The 19,434-nt window shown below is 37.1% G+C and overlaps 1 protein-coding gene across 3 annotated transcripts in view; it reads left to right on the top strand.

Annotated features, from left to right (window-relative positions):
* The first annotated feature begins 4,527 nt into the window (after positions 1-4,527).
* The window catches only part of LOC149534949 (oxidoreductase, 2OG-Fe(II) oxygenase family protein), a 62,512-nt gene continuing 47,605 nt past the window's right edge, over positions 4,528-19,434 (top strand). Inside the window, exons 1-2 of one of the 3 annotated variants that reach the window (XM_089804200.1) lie at positions 4,528-4,899; positions 4,979-5,280. In XM_089804200.1, the coding sequence (XP_089660326.1) occupies positions 4,644-4,899; positions 4,979-5,280 (558 nt within the window). In that variant the 5' untranslated portion in view covers positions 4,528-4,643. The remainder of the gene's footprint in view (positions 4,900-4,978; positions 5,281-19,434) is intronic. The other 2 variants (XM_089804199.1, XM_089804201.1) reach the window with 2 other exon arrangements.

Below are 19,434 nucleotides of genomic sequence, written 5' to 3'. Positions count from 1 at the left end.
AGGAAATGAGGCCACTAATGGATTCAATTTTGGACACTTGCTAGAGGTGGCATCATAGTTTTGAGGAAAGGGGAGTGCACAAAATACAAGGTAATTTGAACCTTCTGCACAACATCCACACTAATGTCGACAAATTGGTTACTACTATAAACCAAGATTTTGGGCTGATGGACAAAGTACATACTTGAGCCACTAATTTGCAAGCATTGAAATCCATATAAGGACAAAGATACTAGATGTTGATGGAGATTTATTCGGTAGAGGAGTTAGATAAGTTAGATGATTGGATATAGAAGATAGCTTCAGAAAATAAAGTCATGGAAGTACTATACGAAGATATCCAATAAATAAAGAATAAGTCTCAAGAGTTTTTGGAAGAAAATAAATACTACAACACCCTAGCCTTGAGATTTTTGAAGATTAGTCAATGAATAAACTTTTCTTAGTGCAAACAATTATTCAAAAATTAAGGGATTCTTATAAAAATGCTTCGTTTGAAGATGACGTCAAAGAAGCATTCAAAATAGAAGAAGAATTATTAGAACTAGATTCTAAGCTTGAGGATTTTGCTGATATGAGGATAGGAACAAGTAACTACCAGCAAATAGTTCAAAATAAACATGAGTCACTAGATTTATCGAAACCTAAGGAAGTAATGAAGATCATAGAAAAAATCAAAAGAAAGCACCCATACATCATATTGGTATAAAGGGGAAGAAAACTTGGATGGTAGAAATCAAGTTTTGACACTTAGAATTTTTTTTGGATTTTTGGGTCCTATCACCACAGTACTCTTATTGAAGGTACACTTTTTCAAGGTGCACTTTACCAAGGTGCACTTTTTTGAGGTTCATTTTTCCAAGGTGCACCAAATCAAGTGGTGCACCGACAATTTGAAGAAGAACTACCAATTGCTACTTTGGAGCATTCATGCATTTTAACGGTACTTCAACTCCCAGAGACACCTAGAGAAGGCCAAACTTCCATTTTTAGAGCTCTTAGTGACTCCCAGATCATCTCATGGGTTCTATCTTCTTATGTTCTTCTTCTTTTATTGTTTTAAGTCATGTAAAGGCTCATGCACACATTAATTCATATAAATAAGGGTGGAGACCTACTTAGCACCATTTAGAGAGTTAGTTTGTATGTAAATAACTTTATTTTATTAGTTTTTAAGTATGAGTTGCATTAGAAGAGCTCTTACTCCTAACATAAAGGGAGGAGATGATTTCTTTTAAATTCATGGATGTAATATGTATTCAAGGCCAATATTTTGATGCAATAATATATGCTATTGGTGCTCTCATTATGAGTGTAGTAAATCTTGCCAGAGTGTGTTATTTTTGTGAATGCGTGTTCATGAATAATAATGGAGCTAATGGTTTTATTGCGTTGTTGTAATTGTGCGATCTTTTAGTTCTAGTATTTGCCTTATGTTAACGAATTTCGTCATTGTGACAAATTGGAGAAAGGATCATTATTGTTCTTACATAATGTTTTGTCTCATGGGAGTGCACTTTTCATGGCCTCGCAATTTGATGAAACTTGAAACATCTTTCGGTTATTATTCAAGTTCCCATCTACGATTGCATTAGTGGAGTTGATGAAGTGTTACTCCTAATTTGATTGCTTTCCTACCAAATCCTTTTGATAATTTAATTCACAGATGTGTTGTTACTTTGCCTCATGTCCTTTAGGAATTTCCCTTTCAGTAATTTGCTTTAATCTCTCGTTACTGTATCTTCGTTATTTGCTTTTCAAACACTTGGTTAAAATAGGAATTCATATAATTGCATTGATTAGAAATTGCATTCATTATAAAATAGAAAAATAGAAAAATATATCTTTCTTTGTGGTTACATTTCAACAAAGTTGTGTAGATTGATGGCTACCAACAAAGGCCTCCTTGTGAACATACACATTTATCTTCAATTGATTTACCCAAGAGGTTAAAAAACAACCATCTAGAACCTTGGAGCTGGTCATTGATCAACTTTTCAAGAGAGAGGTTTGAAAGGATTTTTGTCGTTGAGCATCGTGCAAAACAACCACTCAATAGGTGCCTAAAAGTTGTAATGTTACCATGATAACATTTTGACAACACTACAACAATTTTACATTTTTTCTTTGTAACCTATTTAGGACCCCAATTGAATTACATCTTGCATGCATACGATGCAAATGCTCCATTTTACACATTGTAAAGTTGGTTTGACCACTTTGACCCATATTGCACCTAGATCCCTAATAGGTCCTGTTTGGCAACTTTGGCCCAAATTGGGCTTACAATTAGATTCAATACTTACACCATGATCTCCCATGACCCCTTTAGTCTTATTACAATCTTCCTACCCAAATTACATTCTAAGTGTCTTCTAGCTTATGTCAAAATATAAGGTACTCTTGAATAATTTCTGTTAATTTTTTCATGCATATTGAATTTTAAAACTATTTACTCTTGCGATTTCCCCATACAAACATATTAAAAGTAGTGTTTAAGAAATTATAACTTCTAAGAATTTTTATAAATATTCACAAACAAGTTTAAAATTTGACCAATTTATTATTTTTTTGGAAAGAAATGCTAAATTTACTAATCTATATTTAAATTAATTTTTTTATTAGAATAGATTGAACACGTTTAAAGTTTGACGATTTTATTATTTTTAATGCTAAATTTATAATTAAATAAAAAAATTTATTAGCATAGATTTTAAAAACTATAAATTAATTATACGTGACAACAAGATTTTAAGAAGTGGATGGGAGAAACTTCTAGCCCCACATAAAACCACATCTTATGTTCTTCTAAAATCACCTAAATTATGTTGTATTTTATAGATTTATTTCTAAAATATTCTAAATTTTGTTGTGTTTTATATATTTATTGTCTTTCACATGTTTTTTTGGGTTTGTTAAATTCTGGAGGTATCAATACATAGTTCTAATTCATAAAAATATGTTATTTTTGATTTTTGATTTTAAAATATTTTTAAAATAATTTATATAAGCTTGATGTGCTAAACTTGTACATTCAATTAAAATTTCATTAGTTTTAGATTTATTTTGACACTAATATTAATATGATTATATAGTTGTAAGTAACACACAAATTCCTTTTCATCTATATAAAATTTAAATACAATTGATTTTTTAATTACAAATGATTTATCAATTTGAGTGCTAAGTATTCCATTTGTTCTCATAAGAGATGGGTTCTTCTGAACCACTACTCATGAAACATGGCTCAATGAGTTTGACCCAAAAAATACATAGTTGAATCTTGATAGCAATATCATAATTTGACTTGCCATGGAAAATTTCTCCTACTTATCTATTGATGAGCTTAAGGAGCTTTCTAATGAGTAGTTCATAAGGCACAATACTTGATCAAGCAAAGTGGGTTTAAATCATGGATGAAACTCTGTAGTTAGTGCCCTTGAGATGGAGTAGTATTGGGATGGGTGATCCCCTGGGAAGTCCTTATGCTTAATCTTTGTGAGCATCACCTCTATCCAATGAGTGTTAAGTGTTCCATTTGTTCTCACAAGAGATGGGTTCGTGTGAACCATTGCTCATGTAACATGGCTCAATAAGTTTGACCCAAAAACTACAAAGTTGAATCCTGATAACAATATTACAATTTGACTTGCTGTGGAAAATATCTCCTATTTATCGATTGATGAGCTTGAGGGGCTTTCTAATGAGTGGTTCATAAGGCATAACACTTGGCGAAGGTTTGTGAACGATGTTGTAAGTAGGGTGGGTTTAACCATTGAGGAAACTCCATAGTAAGCACACTTGAGTTGGAGTAGTACATGGATGGGTGACCTCTTGAGAAGCCCTAGTGTTTCACCTCTGTGAGAATCATCTAGATCCAATGAGTGCTAAGTGTTCCATTTGTACTCATGAGAGATGAGTTCGTGTGAACCACTACTTATGAAACACAACTTAATGAGTTTGACCCAAAAACTACACAATTGAATCATGATAGCTATAATACTTACTTAATCAGTGAGTTCAACCCCACATGTGATCAACACTATTAGGAGTATATAGAGGTCAACATACCTTGGAGAGCTAAGACTCTTGTTGCACAACTAAAGACCGACTCCCATTAACTTCGATGTGAGACCAGACGATGGAAGAGACTAAAATAGTTATGGGAAGAGAGAATCTTTTCATTTTGCAATTCTAGGAAGGTGGAAACCGAACAAGACTTTGTTTTGGAATGTGAGGCATACAGGGACAACACGGTCAAATTCGTAGATATCCTACCCAACAACTCTTGGTACAACTTATTCAACAAGGAGAACATTGAGAAGTTTGGTACACTCATCATCAGCCTACACAAAAAATGAACCTAATTAACAAAGTTGGTGTATTGGAAAGGTTTCCCATAGATTACGTTTAGCCTCGTGGGCGCCCTATTATTATTATAATTGAAATGTGATGACAAAAGGCCTTTTTTTTCCCCACAAGTTTCTCTTATTTATTGATATTTACTCGTAATATTTTTTCCCCCGAATTTAATTTCGTATAAAAAGGCTCGAAGACCTGCTCTAAACTTCCCCGAGGCCCTGCCCTAAGATATAATGGTGAAATTCATTGTTGCCCAGGGGTAAGGCAGATTGCGGATAGGCATGGGTTACGAGGAAGCCATTAAAGGAGAGGAGCAACGAAGTGAGTTTAGGAAGGCGGAGAAGCGCTACAAACTGTACAAGGCTCTTCGAGGCTCCGTTCCCAAGGCAAGGCTCACAGGCGAGCTTCCCCCAACTGACCTCACTCACGTCATAGATTTTAAAAACATAAACAACGACCATCTCCCACCCAATCTCTCCATTGCCCAGCTTGACTACCCCTATCCTTGGCCCGTATTCACCATTGCACAACGCCCTGGTAGGTATCTACATCTCTCTCTCTCTTTCTCTCTCATGTTTGCTTTCCTTTCTTTCTGATGACACAATGTATCAATCAGGATTCTACTTTATTCGCGGGGCATTGGACATTGAGGAGCAATTTGGATGGATCAAGGAGTGCTTGGGGAGTTTCCCCCAATCTCCAAACAGAACAAATCACACTGAATTCTATGGGCCAATCCATGATTTGTGGTCTGCCCATGCGGCACTCAACCGCCAGCACCTAGTTCAACTCGCGAACGGTACCTGGACATTCATGGAGGAGGCTGCTGTCCCATCCAAATCAAAATCAATTGCGGCTTCCACTCTTGTTCGAAAACTACGCTGGGCTACACTTGGATTGCAGTTCGACTGGTCAAAGGTTCAAATTTGTCTCCATGCCACACCTCTCTTTCCATGGAAATACTTCGCATTAGTTTCCCCCTAGATGCCTTGTACGTGTCCAGCTAACAGTTGTTTATGGGGCTTCGCATTTGAATGAAAATGTTGATTTAACTGCTTGTTTTCGAGTCAATCTTCGTCAATTCTTGTTTGTATGCCAATCCTTAGCAACCCGTCTGGGATGAAGGTTATTCATCGACCCATATAAGTTTGTCAATCTTGATAGATCCATTTGAATTCTAACTATGTCGGTCAATGTAGTTGAGCCCGGATAAATTGATTTACGTCAACACGCCATATATATGAAAGTGAAGATATGTTATGCAGAATAAGTGGAATGGCTCAGCATGAATTCTCGTTGGCTTTGTAAGTTTAATGCACTCGAATTTAAACAAATTAATTACAAGGGAATGCCTACATTTGATGTTGAAAATTTAAGGTGAATGACAATATGGAATAATGAACAATATAGGGTTGAATCTCTAATTACAATGTGAGTCATACAGCTATATTAATGAAATAATGAAGAAGCAATGCAACACAAATCAACAAATCAATAATATATAATCCATTATATTGAATATAGTGGAGAAAGCTTCTTGGGAAAAAAACCTCCACCTCTAAGAGATTCAAACTTGCATTATTTTAAATTCTAATGGCCCTTTTTTGAACTAGGAATTAATAATAAATGATAATAATAAAATTAAAATATAAGAAAATTAAATAAGATTTAAATTATAAATATAAGGCATTAATAAAACACAACATAATTAAAATTTAGTTAAGTTTAATGAATGGGTAAAAGGCGTGAGATGAAAAGTTGTGACTCCCTCATACATGAGATATATAGGGGAGAGGAGAACTTCATTTGAAGAGGGAAAGGAAGGAAAAGAAGAGAAAAGGGAAAGTGCAAATAAAAAAAAATTGATAGAGAAGAAAACAAGAAAGTGACTCTTTGAGAAGACAAAAGTTATGAAGGGTTGTGACTTTCAAGAGTTCCTAATTATGAAAGGTTGCTACTCTTCCAAGGGGCAGGAATGGTGAAGGGTTGTGACACTCCCAAACGGTTGTAATAATGAATGGTTGCGACTCTTTCAAATGGTTTTAACTATGAATGGTCATGACTCTTCTATAAGGCAGCCATGATGAATGGTTGTGGCTCTTTCAAAGGATTGTAATTGTAAAAGTTTATGACACTCTCTGAGGGCAGGAATGATGAAGCATTGTGACTCTTCTGAAGGGTGGTAAGTGTGGAAGGTTGTGACTCTTGCCAGTGGACAGACATGATGAAGAGGTGTGTTGTAATGGGTTGCCTGGTTTTGTCTCTTTTTTGTTTTGTTTTGCATAATATGAACTCAATCCAAGAGTCATCTATCTTGCTATTTTCAACAGCCAATTAGAAAATACACACTCACATTTGAACTAAATTGTACTGACTTCTGATAACGTGTTATGGAACCAAGTACATTCGTGAAATCATACATAAAGCCTATAACATTATCACTGCTAACATAGGAGGTTATAACAGCAGTTCTTAAGGAGCCAAGTACATCTACTGTACTTACACAATGACACCACCGCATAACATTGGAATATTATTTGGAGTCCTCAGTAGATATTACATTGACAAAGCTTGCATTCCAAAACTGTGGAAGCTCAACAGAGCTCTTTGTTTACTACAATGGCATGACAATTTCCCCAGCATCCTTCCTAAACCTTGTATGGCAGTCCTCTGAACTGGTATGGTCTTGTATTCACTGGTACAGTGCCCTTACTGCTGGTATGGCAGTTTCACAGCTTTGGCAAGTTCATACAGTGCATTCACAGTGTGTCTCAATCTGCTAGCACCACCCTTGATGGGAATACAGACCTGAACAACAGTAATTGGGCAAGCACAACACCTTAGATATGCTGTCCAAACAACCCAAACAGTACAGCATTCCTGTAGGGAGTTCTGGGCATGTACGACACAGCCTTGGGTTTCACAATTTTCAGACTGCCTTGTTATATTATTTAGGGGCTGCCTTGTTATATTGTTTGGCAAATACATGAGGGGTCGATTACAATAAGAAAACATAATTGTTTGAAGAAAATATGGGTGCCGCGTTCCATTAAGTGCTGAGAAGCCTTAATAATATTTGCCATAAGGAGTTTGAAATATAGTGTCATGGATGCAAACTGATGCCACCAACTAAGAAATAATTCAAGAACTAATGGCAACCAAGAAATCTTTCAGAATCATTATATTACCACTTTGAGAAAATCTTTCAATTCCAGGAATCATGATCTTCATCCCAAGTTGAGGTAATTGCCAAAACAAACTGGTCACAAAATCATTGTTTCCTTCAAATTGTTGTGGCATCGATTTTCTCAAGAGGGGAGGTCTGCAAAAGGTGATTTCTGAACTATCCAAATTCTCAAACCGTCAAACATTTGACATTTGAAGCCAATAAGAAACATATGCTATCATGTCTCATAAAGTTGGTTTAGTACTCTAACTGACTGCAACTTCGACATAAGTTTTAATGCGGTTTGAGTGTGAGATTGGTCAAGTCTTTTTGGTGGAAACTGAGAAATACCACATTCTTGAGCAAGGCAAATGGACCGGTGGCTTGAAGTTTGAGACTCAACAACTGCAGGCAGAGAGAACAAGTCTTTCCTGATGGATTAAGGAAGCTGAATTTCTACTGTTAAACATCTTGGTCATTCCAAAAAGATTTCTATTCCTCCCCATGCTTGGCTTGAGCAAACACTTGATCTCTCTAATCGTCGCCCTTCATCATATTGGCTGGGCAAGTAATATGTCTGGTTATTTTTGCTTAAGCGGTAATATCAGTTTGCTAAAACAGAATGTTTCGAGTCTTGGATTGATTGCAGGTTGGAAGTACTTAGACAACTCATAGAGTAGCAAAGTGCTGACTTAGTTCTGGACAACCTTGTGATACTGCCATTAGTTGCAACTTATATGGTTATATCATTCCAGATTGCTGGAGGAACAGTGATTCTGTAGGTGTTTCTCTGTCCTGGAGTAAATTGCACAAGCACAAGGAACTAGTGGCACTAAGGAAGCATCAATTGCACAATAGAGGAGGGTAAGTCAATACATGCTATTCTTGAGAGCAGCTAGAGCTTAAGGGTCCGAGAGACACTACATTGATCTGAATAATTAAGTGCAAAGATCAGGAAAGAACAATTGGTGGATTGTGAGGAAGATTAAACAATCACTGAGATAAGTATTTTATTAGCACAATATTCAAGTTATTGCATGTAAAAAGATTTACTCTTTAGTGCTGAGATTAGCATTGTTCTTTTAGTTAATGATATATACAATATTATATAAATGTTTAATGTAGTCTTTCTTCTATGATCTCGTTACAAGCATTAGAGTAGTTATATTATATATTATTTTGTTGATATTCTAAATGAAATTGGTGTTTTGATTTGTCGTATATGATAACTGTATGATTTCTAGGCTGGGTTGGGTGGAGTCTCTTATGATCATCGTTACTTTTAGTTTGAACTTTGTGTTGCTGTGAAAAAATATAGTTGCAGATGGAAAATTGAGACAGGAAAATCATAAGTGGAAATAGTTTCTTTTCTTATTTATTGGGCCATATCTCTTGTGTGAGAGACATCCCTATCTGCATTGCTAGATCTGGAAGCATTCTTCAACCACTATTGGGCTGTTAATGTATATTTGTAACAATAGGAATATGCTGGTTAAAGTGGTCTTTGGTTATAATGGCACCACTATACATTACTGACAATTAAAATCCCCAATTCGAGGTGACCTAATACTTTCTGAAACCACATAGAGTTGGTCGGTTCTACGAAGCACTCTGATTAAGGTTGTCCTTGGAGTCTGGTTGTGAGCTTCTGCATTTTGATTGTCACTAGTCCTCTGTTATTCAGAGTCTTTGTTGCCTGAAGTGATTCTTGGATTGCATTTGTGCATGGACTTTGATCAAGTGGAAGAGTACATTGTTCATTTTTGGCTGGTTATCTCTTGCCTCAGTTTTGGCTTTTAAATGGTTGGACGTAAGAGTGAGATGCTCTATTGTTGGGAATTTAATCTGTCTACTTATTGCTCTTGTTTATGTGGGTGAGTTGCCTGATTAGTCTCATATTGAAGCATAAGACAGTCACAACAAAAGTATGTTGGCTGTTAAGAGACATTACAATGGTATAATTCAAGACACATAACTGACATTATTAAGAAAATCTTAGCAGAATCAAGAGTCACCACATTGGGCATTTGCATTGTGTTTGCTACTATATCAGCTGCTGAGGATGGAAGTGAGGTATCATCAACAAAGGTACCATATATTCATCTTATGTGAGTTTTGGGCAAGAATTTACAGACAATCAGCCTGTATCTAGATGCGACAGCAATTTGTGAGTTCTTTCTTTGCTTGGGGCAAAGCATGTCCAGTATATTGCCTGGTTTGAGTGTGTAAATACTCTGCAGTGACTCTTTATTCATATTGGGTTAGAGATTCAGAGGGAGCTTGAGCGGCAGATGGAGAGTGCAAAGTCCTTTGCGGAGGTTTAACAAGAATGTGAAGCTGTATGGCTTCGAAAGCTCCTTGTTTGGTCAAACATTGGAGTCAACTATAATTTGTTGTGATAATCTAAGCTATGTGAATGCTGCCCTTGCTGAGAGGGTGTATCAATATGGCTCTTGTTATGTGCTTGTAATGGTGAAAATGTGATCGACCATCACAAAGGTAGGAGGAATATCAAGATTCCTCCATAAGGGAAATGCGATAGGTACAAGGGGAAATTACCAATGTGTGATCTCCCTAGGTGTAAGGAATGACTTGAGTTTTCTTCTTCCTTTCCATAAGAGAAGGAATCATTAAGCAATGAAATCTAATCTATTAAAGTAAGAGCTATGAAGTTGATAATGCAATGTGATTTATGATAGAGGGTTATGAAATGACAAAGGGGGAAAGATGCTCACCAAAATACAAACCTGGGAATGGGTGCTTACGCTAGAGCAGAAATTTAAACTTTCGGAGATCTGCATTGTAATGGTCTAGATTTGTAAACCCATAAAATTTGGAGGCCTTAAGATAGGGACGACTTCCCAGGTTAAGGACTATTGAAGGTCAGGGATGACTTGGGGTCAAGGTCAAGGTCGACCTTGACATACTTTGCACAAAAATCCGAAATTTGGAAATTCTATTGGAAGTTGAAACCCCAGATCTGCCTATCTAATTTGAGCACTACACACAATGGAGAGGGATTTTTTGTTGGCGAGGAGGGGCTTGGAGAGCGAATTTTTGTTGGTGAGGAGGGCCTTGCCTCAGTCAAGCCCTTGTTGAGGAGTTAACCTTAAATTGAGATAAATATTGATAAGGGAATGCTAACTTATAGTAAAAGTAAATATAACAATGAAGAATACCATAGAAATGTTGATTCAATTATGTTAATGTAACAACCTTGACTCGAAAGGAAATCATATAAGACAAAACCTCATGTATGTATATGCTTGCAATATGCCTCAATGATGAGTTGAAGACCTTGAATGCATGAAGGTGGATCTTCACCTTGATGACCAAATTCCAGTATCTCCAGTGAAGAAAGAAGCTACATCTAGGAGAAAAGTGCACGATGGATGAATATCTTGAATACTCGGATGAATGACGAGGAATGCCTTGCTTGCTTAACAACTCCTTGAAGGCACCTTGAGGGCTTGAGCATGGATTGGTTGCGTTAATTATGGATGGTCAAATGAAGTGAGTAAGCCTCCTTTTATAGCGTTTCTGATCAAAATCGAAAAGGTTTGACTGCACAAGGCAGGAAACAACTTTATTTGAATTGGACTCGAGATTTCGTGGGGGAAAACACCTGGGTAAGGGATGACCTCGTCCCTTACCATAGATCTTTTCCATTACCCTATGGAGGGGATAGAGCTTGTCCCTGACCTAGAAGTGCAAGGTCCTCAAAACGGGCTCTAGATTGGAGAAATGTTTCGTGGTCGAGGATAAAAGGTGACATGTGGAAAAATAGTCAAAAATGCATTTAAAGCATGATTTATATGTTTGGGGAAATAACTAGAAAGCCCTGCAAATAAATTGATGCCAACTTAGAGATCTGAGCAAGATTGGAGGAAGAAAAAAGACCTTGATTTAATAAGTTATTAAATGCTAAAAGGTCTTATAAAGAGAGTGTACACTTTTTAAGACGATACAATGCTATAATGAGTTTTTTCTCCAAAACAGGGGAATTTGAGGTGAAAGCCCTTGTAATGCATTTTTTCTTCGAGTTAGAGAAATTTGAGGTGAAACCCTTGTAATGCATTTTTATCTGAGACAAATTTGAGGTGAAAGCCATTGTAATAATGTATTTTTCTTCAAAATGGAAAAATTTGAGGTGAAACCCCTTGTAATCCATTTTTCTTTGTGGCAGAGAAATTTTAGGTGAAAGCCCTTGTTTGTCTTTACGATGAAGGTATTGCTCTTTCCACTCATGGGAGTAGCTACAACGAATGTCATGTTGAGAGATTCCATGACAACTTTATGGTGAGTGAGTTTGTGTTGGGAGCTTGTGTTAATATTTATTTCATAGATGGGAGTAGCCATGGTAAACATCATGTTGAGTGACTGTGATAATTTTTTTTCGTTCTCACAAATTGGTAAAAGCCATTGTGAGTGTCATGTTGAGAGATTCCATGACCTGAGTATTTGGACAAATATCTCCATTGCTATGAGGGAGTGTTGAAAAGATGGCAATGGGGGAGTGTTGATAAGGATGCAAAGCAAGTCGAGGATATCATAAAGAGTGGAGGTGGGAGATCGGTAAGCTGTGGTCCAACTTGAGGGGGAGGGGTGAAAACGAGTGAAACTGGTGTGTTGGAAAGACGGGTAAGCGAGGCACAAAGAGTTCTATGTTCCAAAATGAAGAGCTATTTCTTGTGGTGGTGGTAGGAGTTTTTGTGAAGTCGAGGAAGTTGGGTGATGGATGAAAATGAAGCGCAAGGTTTGGGGAAAACACTTGTAACTGACATTGTACCACTTATTCATAGGGCAAGTGTTCATACGCTTGGACAGAGGGATCATCGAAGTGGTGTGATATGGTAACAAGAGAAGGGTAGCCTCCCAAATAGAATCGAAGAGGCGGTCAAACACTACAGATGCGTATGCAAGGGTGGAAATGAAATCTTGGGGGAGAAGCTATGTGAGATAGTGGGGTGAACAGGTCTTGGTCTCCACCGTCGAAGCAAAAGAAGGCATGATAGGAAGGGCGAGCGAGGTACGGGGAAGGGGAGTGGAGGGAAGGGAAGAGGATGTCCAAATGATTAGGCTAAGAAGAGCATGGTCATTTAGGGGAAGGCAATGATCGAGAAACGATTGATGGAGGAGACGAGGGAAGGATTGAAAAGGGCGTAGTCCATAAGACTTGCACCCCAATAGTCTAAGCAATAGGTGAAGAATTGGGAGCCGAGAAAACAAGAAAGATTGTGCAGATCACCAAGTCCAAAGATTTGCACAACTATAGAAGGTGGCGACCATACTTTGTGAGGGGCCCCAACATGTCATTAGATGATCTTTTTAAGTCCCAAAGCAACAAGGTCCGTCTTGTTAGTGGACAATGTTTCCTCAAATCAATTGTGGAAGGGGATCTGCATCCCATGTCTATGCATTGAAATCCCTAGTAATGATAATATTCCTGATTGCAGAGCATTGAGAAATGTTGTTGAATAAGTCTATGTAGGGGTCACGATCATGCCTATTATGTATATATTATAGAAATATTGGAGGAAAGTAGTAAACAATGAAAGTAACCCAGAGGTGCAAAGCCGCTCGGCTAACACGGTTACCCAAAAAAATCTAATAGAATGTTGGAATAAACAACAAAGGTCAGATCTCGAAGTTGCTTGTTGACTAGACAAGCAACCCCACTAGATCCCCTAACAATCCTAAAGATCGTGACCTCGTCCCTAAAAGCTGATACACCCTAGAGATCTTGACCTTGTCCCTAAAAGTTGATACACCCTAGAGATTGCGACCTCATCCTTAAAAGCTGATAACTAGTGAAAGCTGGTGACACTTGGAAGAGGACGAGCGGAGCTCTCATGAGTATTCATAATGAGAAGAAGATTAACAGATCCCAAAGCATCGTCAAGTATTCTTGGCATGGACCAAAGTGTCTCTCTAGCATTCCAATAATTGACATGTAAGGAACCATCATTAAGTTCCCCCACACCCAATCACGATTGTGACTGTCATTGAGAAACAACAATAGATTAGGATTCCTAAATAGGAGGAGAGGAGTCTCTAATAACTGCTTTTAGGTTCCTGATGACTGCCCACTTACCTTTGTGTCTTGCCTTTGCCACAAGTTCCTGAGAATGTTTCAGTTCCACAACTTGTGACTTGGTGAGATCTTCATCAAGATAAATCTTCCTAGGAAGTAGGAATAATTTCCTCCTTGCTTAGAGCATGGGAAGATCGAAAATGAAGGAATAGAGTGCTGTCATAACCTATTCAAGCTCTGTCAAGAGTGATATCTGTAATGTTCAGTTGCTCACTGAGAAGCAAGTAGTCTGTAGAAAGTGGGTCAGAGGAGGAAGAAGGCCATGGACCTTTAGGTTTAGCTAATGCAAACGCCAAGTTCGTTCCTCAACAAACTTGGAATGAACTAATTCAACAACCCCAATAAGAGGTGCATTATTGTTGCAGAACATAGCCCAGGATTTAAGCTGTCATTTTATTTGTATTTTCAAAGAGTTCTGTTTGCTATCCACTTCAGTCTGTTTGTCTTTAATAACTTCAATTTCTAAGATCTGCGCTATGTTGGAGTTACGTAGCTGTTTGAAATCAACTTTCTCAACCATTGCAAATGAAACCTTCACTGAGATGTCTGAAACTTGTTTGGTGTTGGAGTTTAGCTGCTGTTTGAAACCATTGCACTTTGCAACCATGGATGAGAACCTATTGGAAAATGTCTGCACAATATTCCCTTTGGAGTTTGTTTTTCCAGCTCTAGCCTTCCCACAAGCTTGAAGAGTTTAGGAAAGGCGGTCCCATTGAAGAATTTGTGCAAGTTTGCAATGGTGTGAGATAAGGACACGAATCACCAGAGTTTGACTCCATAACTCTGGCTCAAGCACCCACAATATGGGCCAGAACAAGCACATAAAGACATCAGGAGTAGAATGTGGAACAAGTAGGAAGAAGTCACCAAAAGTTGTAGAATAACGTGTTGAAGAGCAGCCTAGGAAAGGACAGAAAGCACAAGAACAACTTCCTTCAGAAATATGGGCTCATCATTTGTATTACTTAAAAGATACACAATGGAAATTTGGTAGGCTATATCTGTCAACTAGTTTTTGTTGCTTGGTGGATGTGTACAATGGGTATGGTAAGGGTTCTTTTTTGCATTTTGTTCTTCATTTCAACACTTTGGATCTACACTTTTTTCATTATTTACATCCAGTTACTCATCTTGTTCTTTCTCCTGCGAATTTTCTTGCTTTTTAATTTTGGTTCCAAAATGCATGGTTTTATTTTCCTTTTCTTTTGACTGTACTTAATTAGACTTAATAAAGTTCTCTAAAAAACACATCTTTAGAATATAACATTTTCATGATCAGAGGATTCCAAAGTTTATAACGCTTAACATAATTTTAGATTAATAAAAATAGATTTGTTATCTTTGAAATCCAACTTAGATTGTTTTCTTTGTCATGACCTTGTAATGGAAGCCGATATGATCAAATGCTAGCTAAACATGGAGTTTGATGTTAGCTCATCACAGAAGAAAGTATGATTTAGCTGGAACAAAGATTGGCACAATTTGTAGCATCTCAATGACAATTAAAGACAATTGGCAAGAACTAAGAAGAAATCGAGCAACCAAGAGAAGTAATCAAGTGATACAAAGAAAAGTCAATACTTGCCACCAAGTAAATTAAGAGGCATCGACAATTAATATTAGCCTTGTAAGAAACGATGTGATCATAATGAAGGCTACTCTTCATTAGGGGAAGAGTTGCAATTCTTAAACATACAAAAAGGATATAGGAAATCAGAAAGAATGATGGAGGCATCGAATGAAGAATTTGAAATATCTAAGTCATTCAAGGAAAAAGATATCATAGTGGGAAGGAATAAAAAGGATGATAATTCTGATGATTGATAATAGTAAATATTGTAAATAATTAAGAAATTATATCAGATTGATATTGATATACAATACTTCATATTTATTATTGTTATAAAATATCGTGTTCAGTTTGAAAGATATCTATAATATTCCGAACTGGGTATTTTCTCCAAATTTCTGAAAACACAATACAAAAATTTTGACAATAGATTTGCATGCAAAAACATTCCAATTCATTCAACAAAATACCAATATCCAGCTGTAAATATATATTCTGAAAATATTATTGCATTTTAATCCCTCAACAGAACAATAACAATACCCAATCTTAAACACAAAAACTATAGTCAGATTGGGTAATAAGAAACAAATATTTAAGCATAAGTGAGATACCTATGTGATATCCCAAACAAAATGGGTTTCCATCCACTGCCCCCAATCTCGAGGGATTTGTCCTCCAAGTTGCTATAAGCTGAAGCTTCCTCGAACTCTCCAAGAAAGAAAAGAAATCCAATAACATAAACCAAGTATGTTGCAATTGAGCTCTCTTTCCTTTTTAACCCCAACCCAATGACTCTTCACATTCCTTTCTCTGTTTCATTATTTCCTTTTAAAATAGTTTTTTTCGCACTTAAGAAAATAGAGTGCTCATACAATACTAAAGTGACATTAATAATATGAACTTATGTTTTAAAGTCACTTTATTGATAAATCATTTAAATCTTATGACATTAAAATCACTGGACTCAGATTGACATGAGTGATAGCTCGTTGTAAAAGTTTCGGCAGATTGATATGAGTGATAGCTCGTTGGAAAAGTCTTGACGAGACACTCCTAGTTCAATACTGAAATGCCAAGAATGTTGAGCCTGCTGACTTACTATAACTAGTATATATCTGGAAAGCCCACTAAAACTACCCTGATAGGTCGAAAATTAAAACTGCCTAGGCCAAAACTCTATCTAATCCCTGAAAATCCTAGTGAACCCACGAGACCAAGGCAAAACTGGCCAACAATGCATCCAAATTAATTGGCCTAAAAAAGGGGACATTACAGTCCTCCCTTCCTAGAGATAGCTTGCCCTCAAGCAATTTGTATGTCTGTTGAAACCAAATACTTTGTTCCCATATTCGCCTCAAGATTGAAGCTATGTCCATCTGCTGTATTATACTGGTTTATTTAAGCTTTTTCAACCTTGGAGTTGTGAAGCACTCAACATGAACCAATGTACCTACCATTTGAATACCAGGATCCCAAGTCATTTCACATGCATACTGAGTCATAACAACCTGCCATGCGTTGCTATTATAAGAAATGATTTTCTCTATCCAATTGAGAACCTCACTTCAGCTGTAACCACATACACCTCTAGTATCATGTGGTGGTGGGAGCTCAATTGTATGCCAACCTTCATAAAAAAAACAATGCAACAAATCACTCCTCTTAGTTTCTTGATACATAACCAGCCATGGGAATGCTCTACCAGGATCCTAAGTGAAGACCTGTGTGATGTCCTTGATGTCACCAACCAACTCTTGTAATACTTGTGCCTATGAAGATAATAATGCTTGCCAAACCGATACAATAAGCATGCCACCATGCTGGAAATGGTGGAGAAATCCAATAATAGGTACTATCCCAGGAGTGAACGTCTCAAAAGAGAGCAACTTGAGAAGCCAACTTGTCTCACCTCCCTCAACTGCACAAGGACATACATTATACCAACTATTCAATTCCCGCACACAAGAGTGATCCACCAAAGCCAAAACTAGTCCAAGGAAATTATCAGACTCTTGCCACTTAACTTTGATCTCATTTTCACCATGCCATAAGTGGTGAAGCTAATAAATGGAACCCGCCCAAACTATAGTGCTAACTCTATCAATACTCCTGTCCCAAAGCAAATTGCTCTCACATCCATCAACTATGAGGAGATACAAATCACTGAAGTCATCTGCAACCCCACAATTGTATCCAACTTGTGCTTGACTCCCATAGATGTGTGAATCTGCAAGTAATCCCACTTGCAGCAACTGACACCATAATCACCCCGTTACCTTGGATTTGCATGAGCCTTTTGTGATACAAAAGTAACCAACCTTCTTGGATACATAGTATGATGGAAAAGTGACCGGTATCCTTGAATGTAATCTCACATAATGACTCGAGTCAGATACTTGTAGCCTCTAGTCCCATCTTCTGTAGATGCCAGGCCTCCATCCCACAGTGGATGATACAATCTTTGAGCCAATTCATACTTGCGTACCGTCAAGTCCTTAACATGTGGATCAAAAGAAAAATGATGAGCACTCCTCACTGTATAGTTGCGATAAAGAACTCCAACCTCAGTGAATGACTGTACTAAGTACAATTTGCCCATTGAATGTAGATGAATCATGCTCATTTTGATCAGCTCTTGTCCTATCGTCATTAACAGCCTCCTCAACTTTCACATTTGAATGTTCAGCTAATGTAGAGTGTGCCAAATTTAATTTCTGATTAAGTTAAACAATTTGATTTTCACTTCATAAATGCCACTAAGGTAGCCTCTAGGGTGTCCTTAGTATTCGAGAGCTCGTAAGAAATGATATCTACTTTTTCCTTAACGCCTCAAAATAAATCTCTGCAAGATTGAGAAGTTGATCATGATTTGAAAGATGTAGATAATCTGATTTCATTGTTTTCATCCCTTAATCACTTGCAAAGGTGAGCACTCCTCTTTAAGTCCTTTTTGTCTTCTCTAATTTTCCCTCCAAAAAATCTTTTCAACCATCACATAAATGTGCTCAAAATGTGATAAAGGTGCAACAATTTTATCTGCAGTAACTTTCAATTGACCAAAATATGTGAACTGGCATGTGTATTAGAGAAATTAGATATGTATGACGTAGGGGAGTGCATTTTATCACACATATCAATGTCTTGAATGTCATTTTCCATGTGCCAAGGTGTATAGGAAATATGAACAGCATTATGGTCGAGAACAAATCAATCTCAAGAAGAATTCACACCATATGTAGGGACCATTAAACCTAAACCAATATAAGCATCAACACTCACATAAGATGGGGAGTCGTCATCATTGGGTGATTGGTCAATTTCTCACATGGGCTATCAACATGCCCATCAAGAGCGCGAGTGTAAGCGGCCCTGTAAGATACCTCTAACCACCTGTAACCCATGCAGTACATTTCTCTTCATTGCCTTTCATATCTTGTTTGAAGATTTGCCCACCTGTAAGCTGATTTTTTACTGCTGAAAGCTCTTCATACAAATTCCCGCACCTATCTTTTTCAAGAAGATCCTGAGCCAACTCATAGTACTAATTCTTTGGCATCACTGTCTTGTGTTGTAGCTTTGGATGAAATCCATGTAATTAATGAAATGTAGATCTTTCTGAACATGTGGTGGAAGTTTGTTATACTCATCATACATGTTGAGTATTTCTGTGCTTTCATTGGGTGGTAAATTTTGGATTAACTGCTGTTGTATCTTAGCAAGATCTTTCTGGGGTTTTGCTACCATGCTAGATACTACTAGTACCTTCTCCCGACTTATTAGGATAGCTGCTCTTTCAAAATTTAGAAGTCCGATATGCTGAGACCTTCAATAATGCTGCTCAGATCTGACTGTATCTTTTTCCTAAAACCTAAAACCTAACTGTGAAAGCCTGTTCTGATGGGTTTGTATCAAGAGAGTTAAATTTGATTTCAACATTTTCCTCCAATTGTAAGATATTATATGAGACCAATGTTTGTTTTTTGCAGTCTTACATTTTTTCAAAGAGCTAGAAATCTAATTTAAAAACCTGCTCTGTTATATTGAAATTGTGTATCCCTGACTGTCTCAGAAGCTCTAATGTGCTGAAGAACTGATTCTCAGTTCTCTTGTAGGCAGTAGTTTAAATGTTTTGCAAGGATGGGATGGGAGAACATGCATAGAAAATATATAAAAACTGAGATAGCAACCTCTAAGTTATGCAGTAATCAAATTGAAGAGACTCAGTGGACAAGTTTTTAC

This window comes from Cupressus sempervirens, chromosome 10, assembly GCF_028749045.1.
Source record: "Cupressus sempervirens isolate cs-2001-9-10 chromosome 10, ASM2874904v1, whole genome shotgun sequence".
Taxonomy (NCBI): Eukaryota; Viridiplantae; Streptophyta; class Pinopsida; order Cupressales; family Cupressaceae; genus Cupressus; species Cupressus sempervirens.
This window is presented reverse-complemented; position numbering and strand designations above follow the sequence as displayed.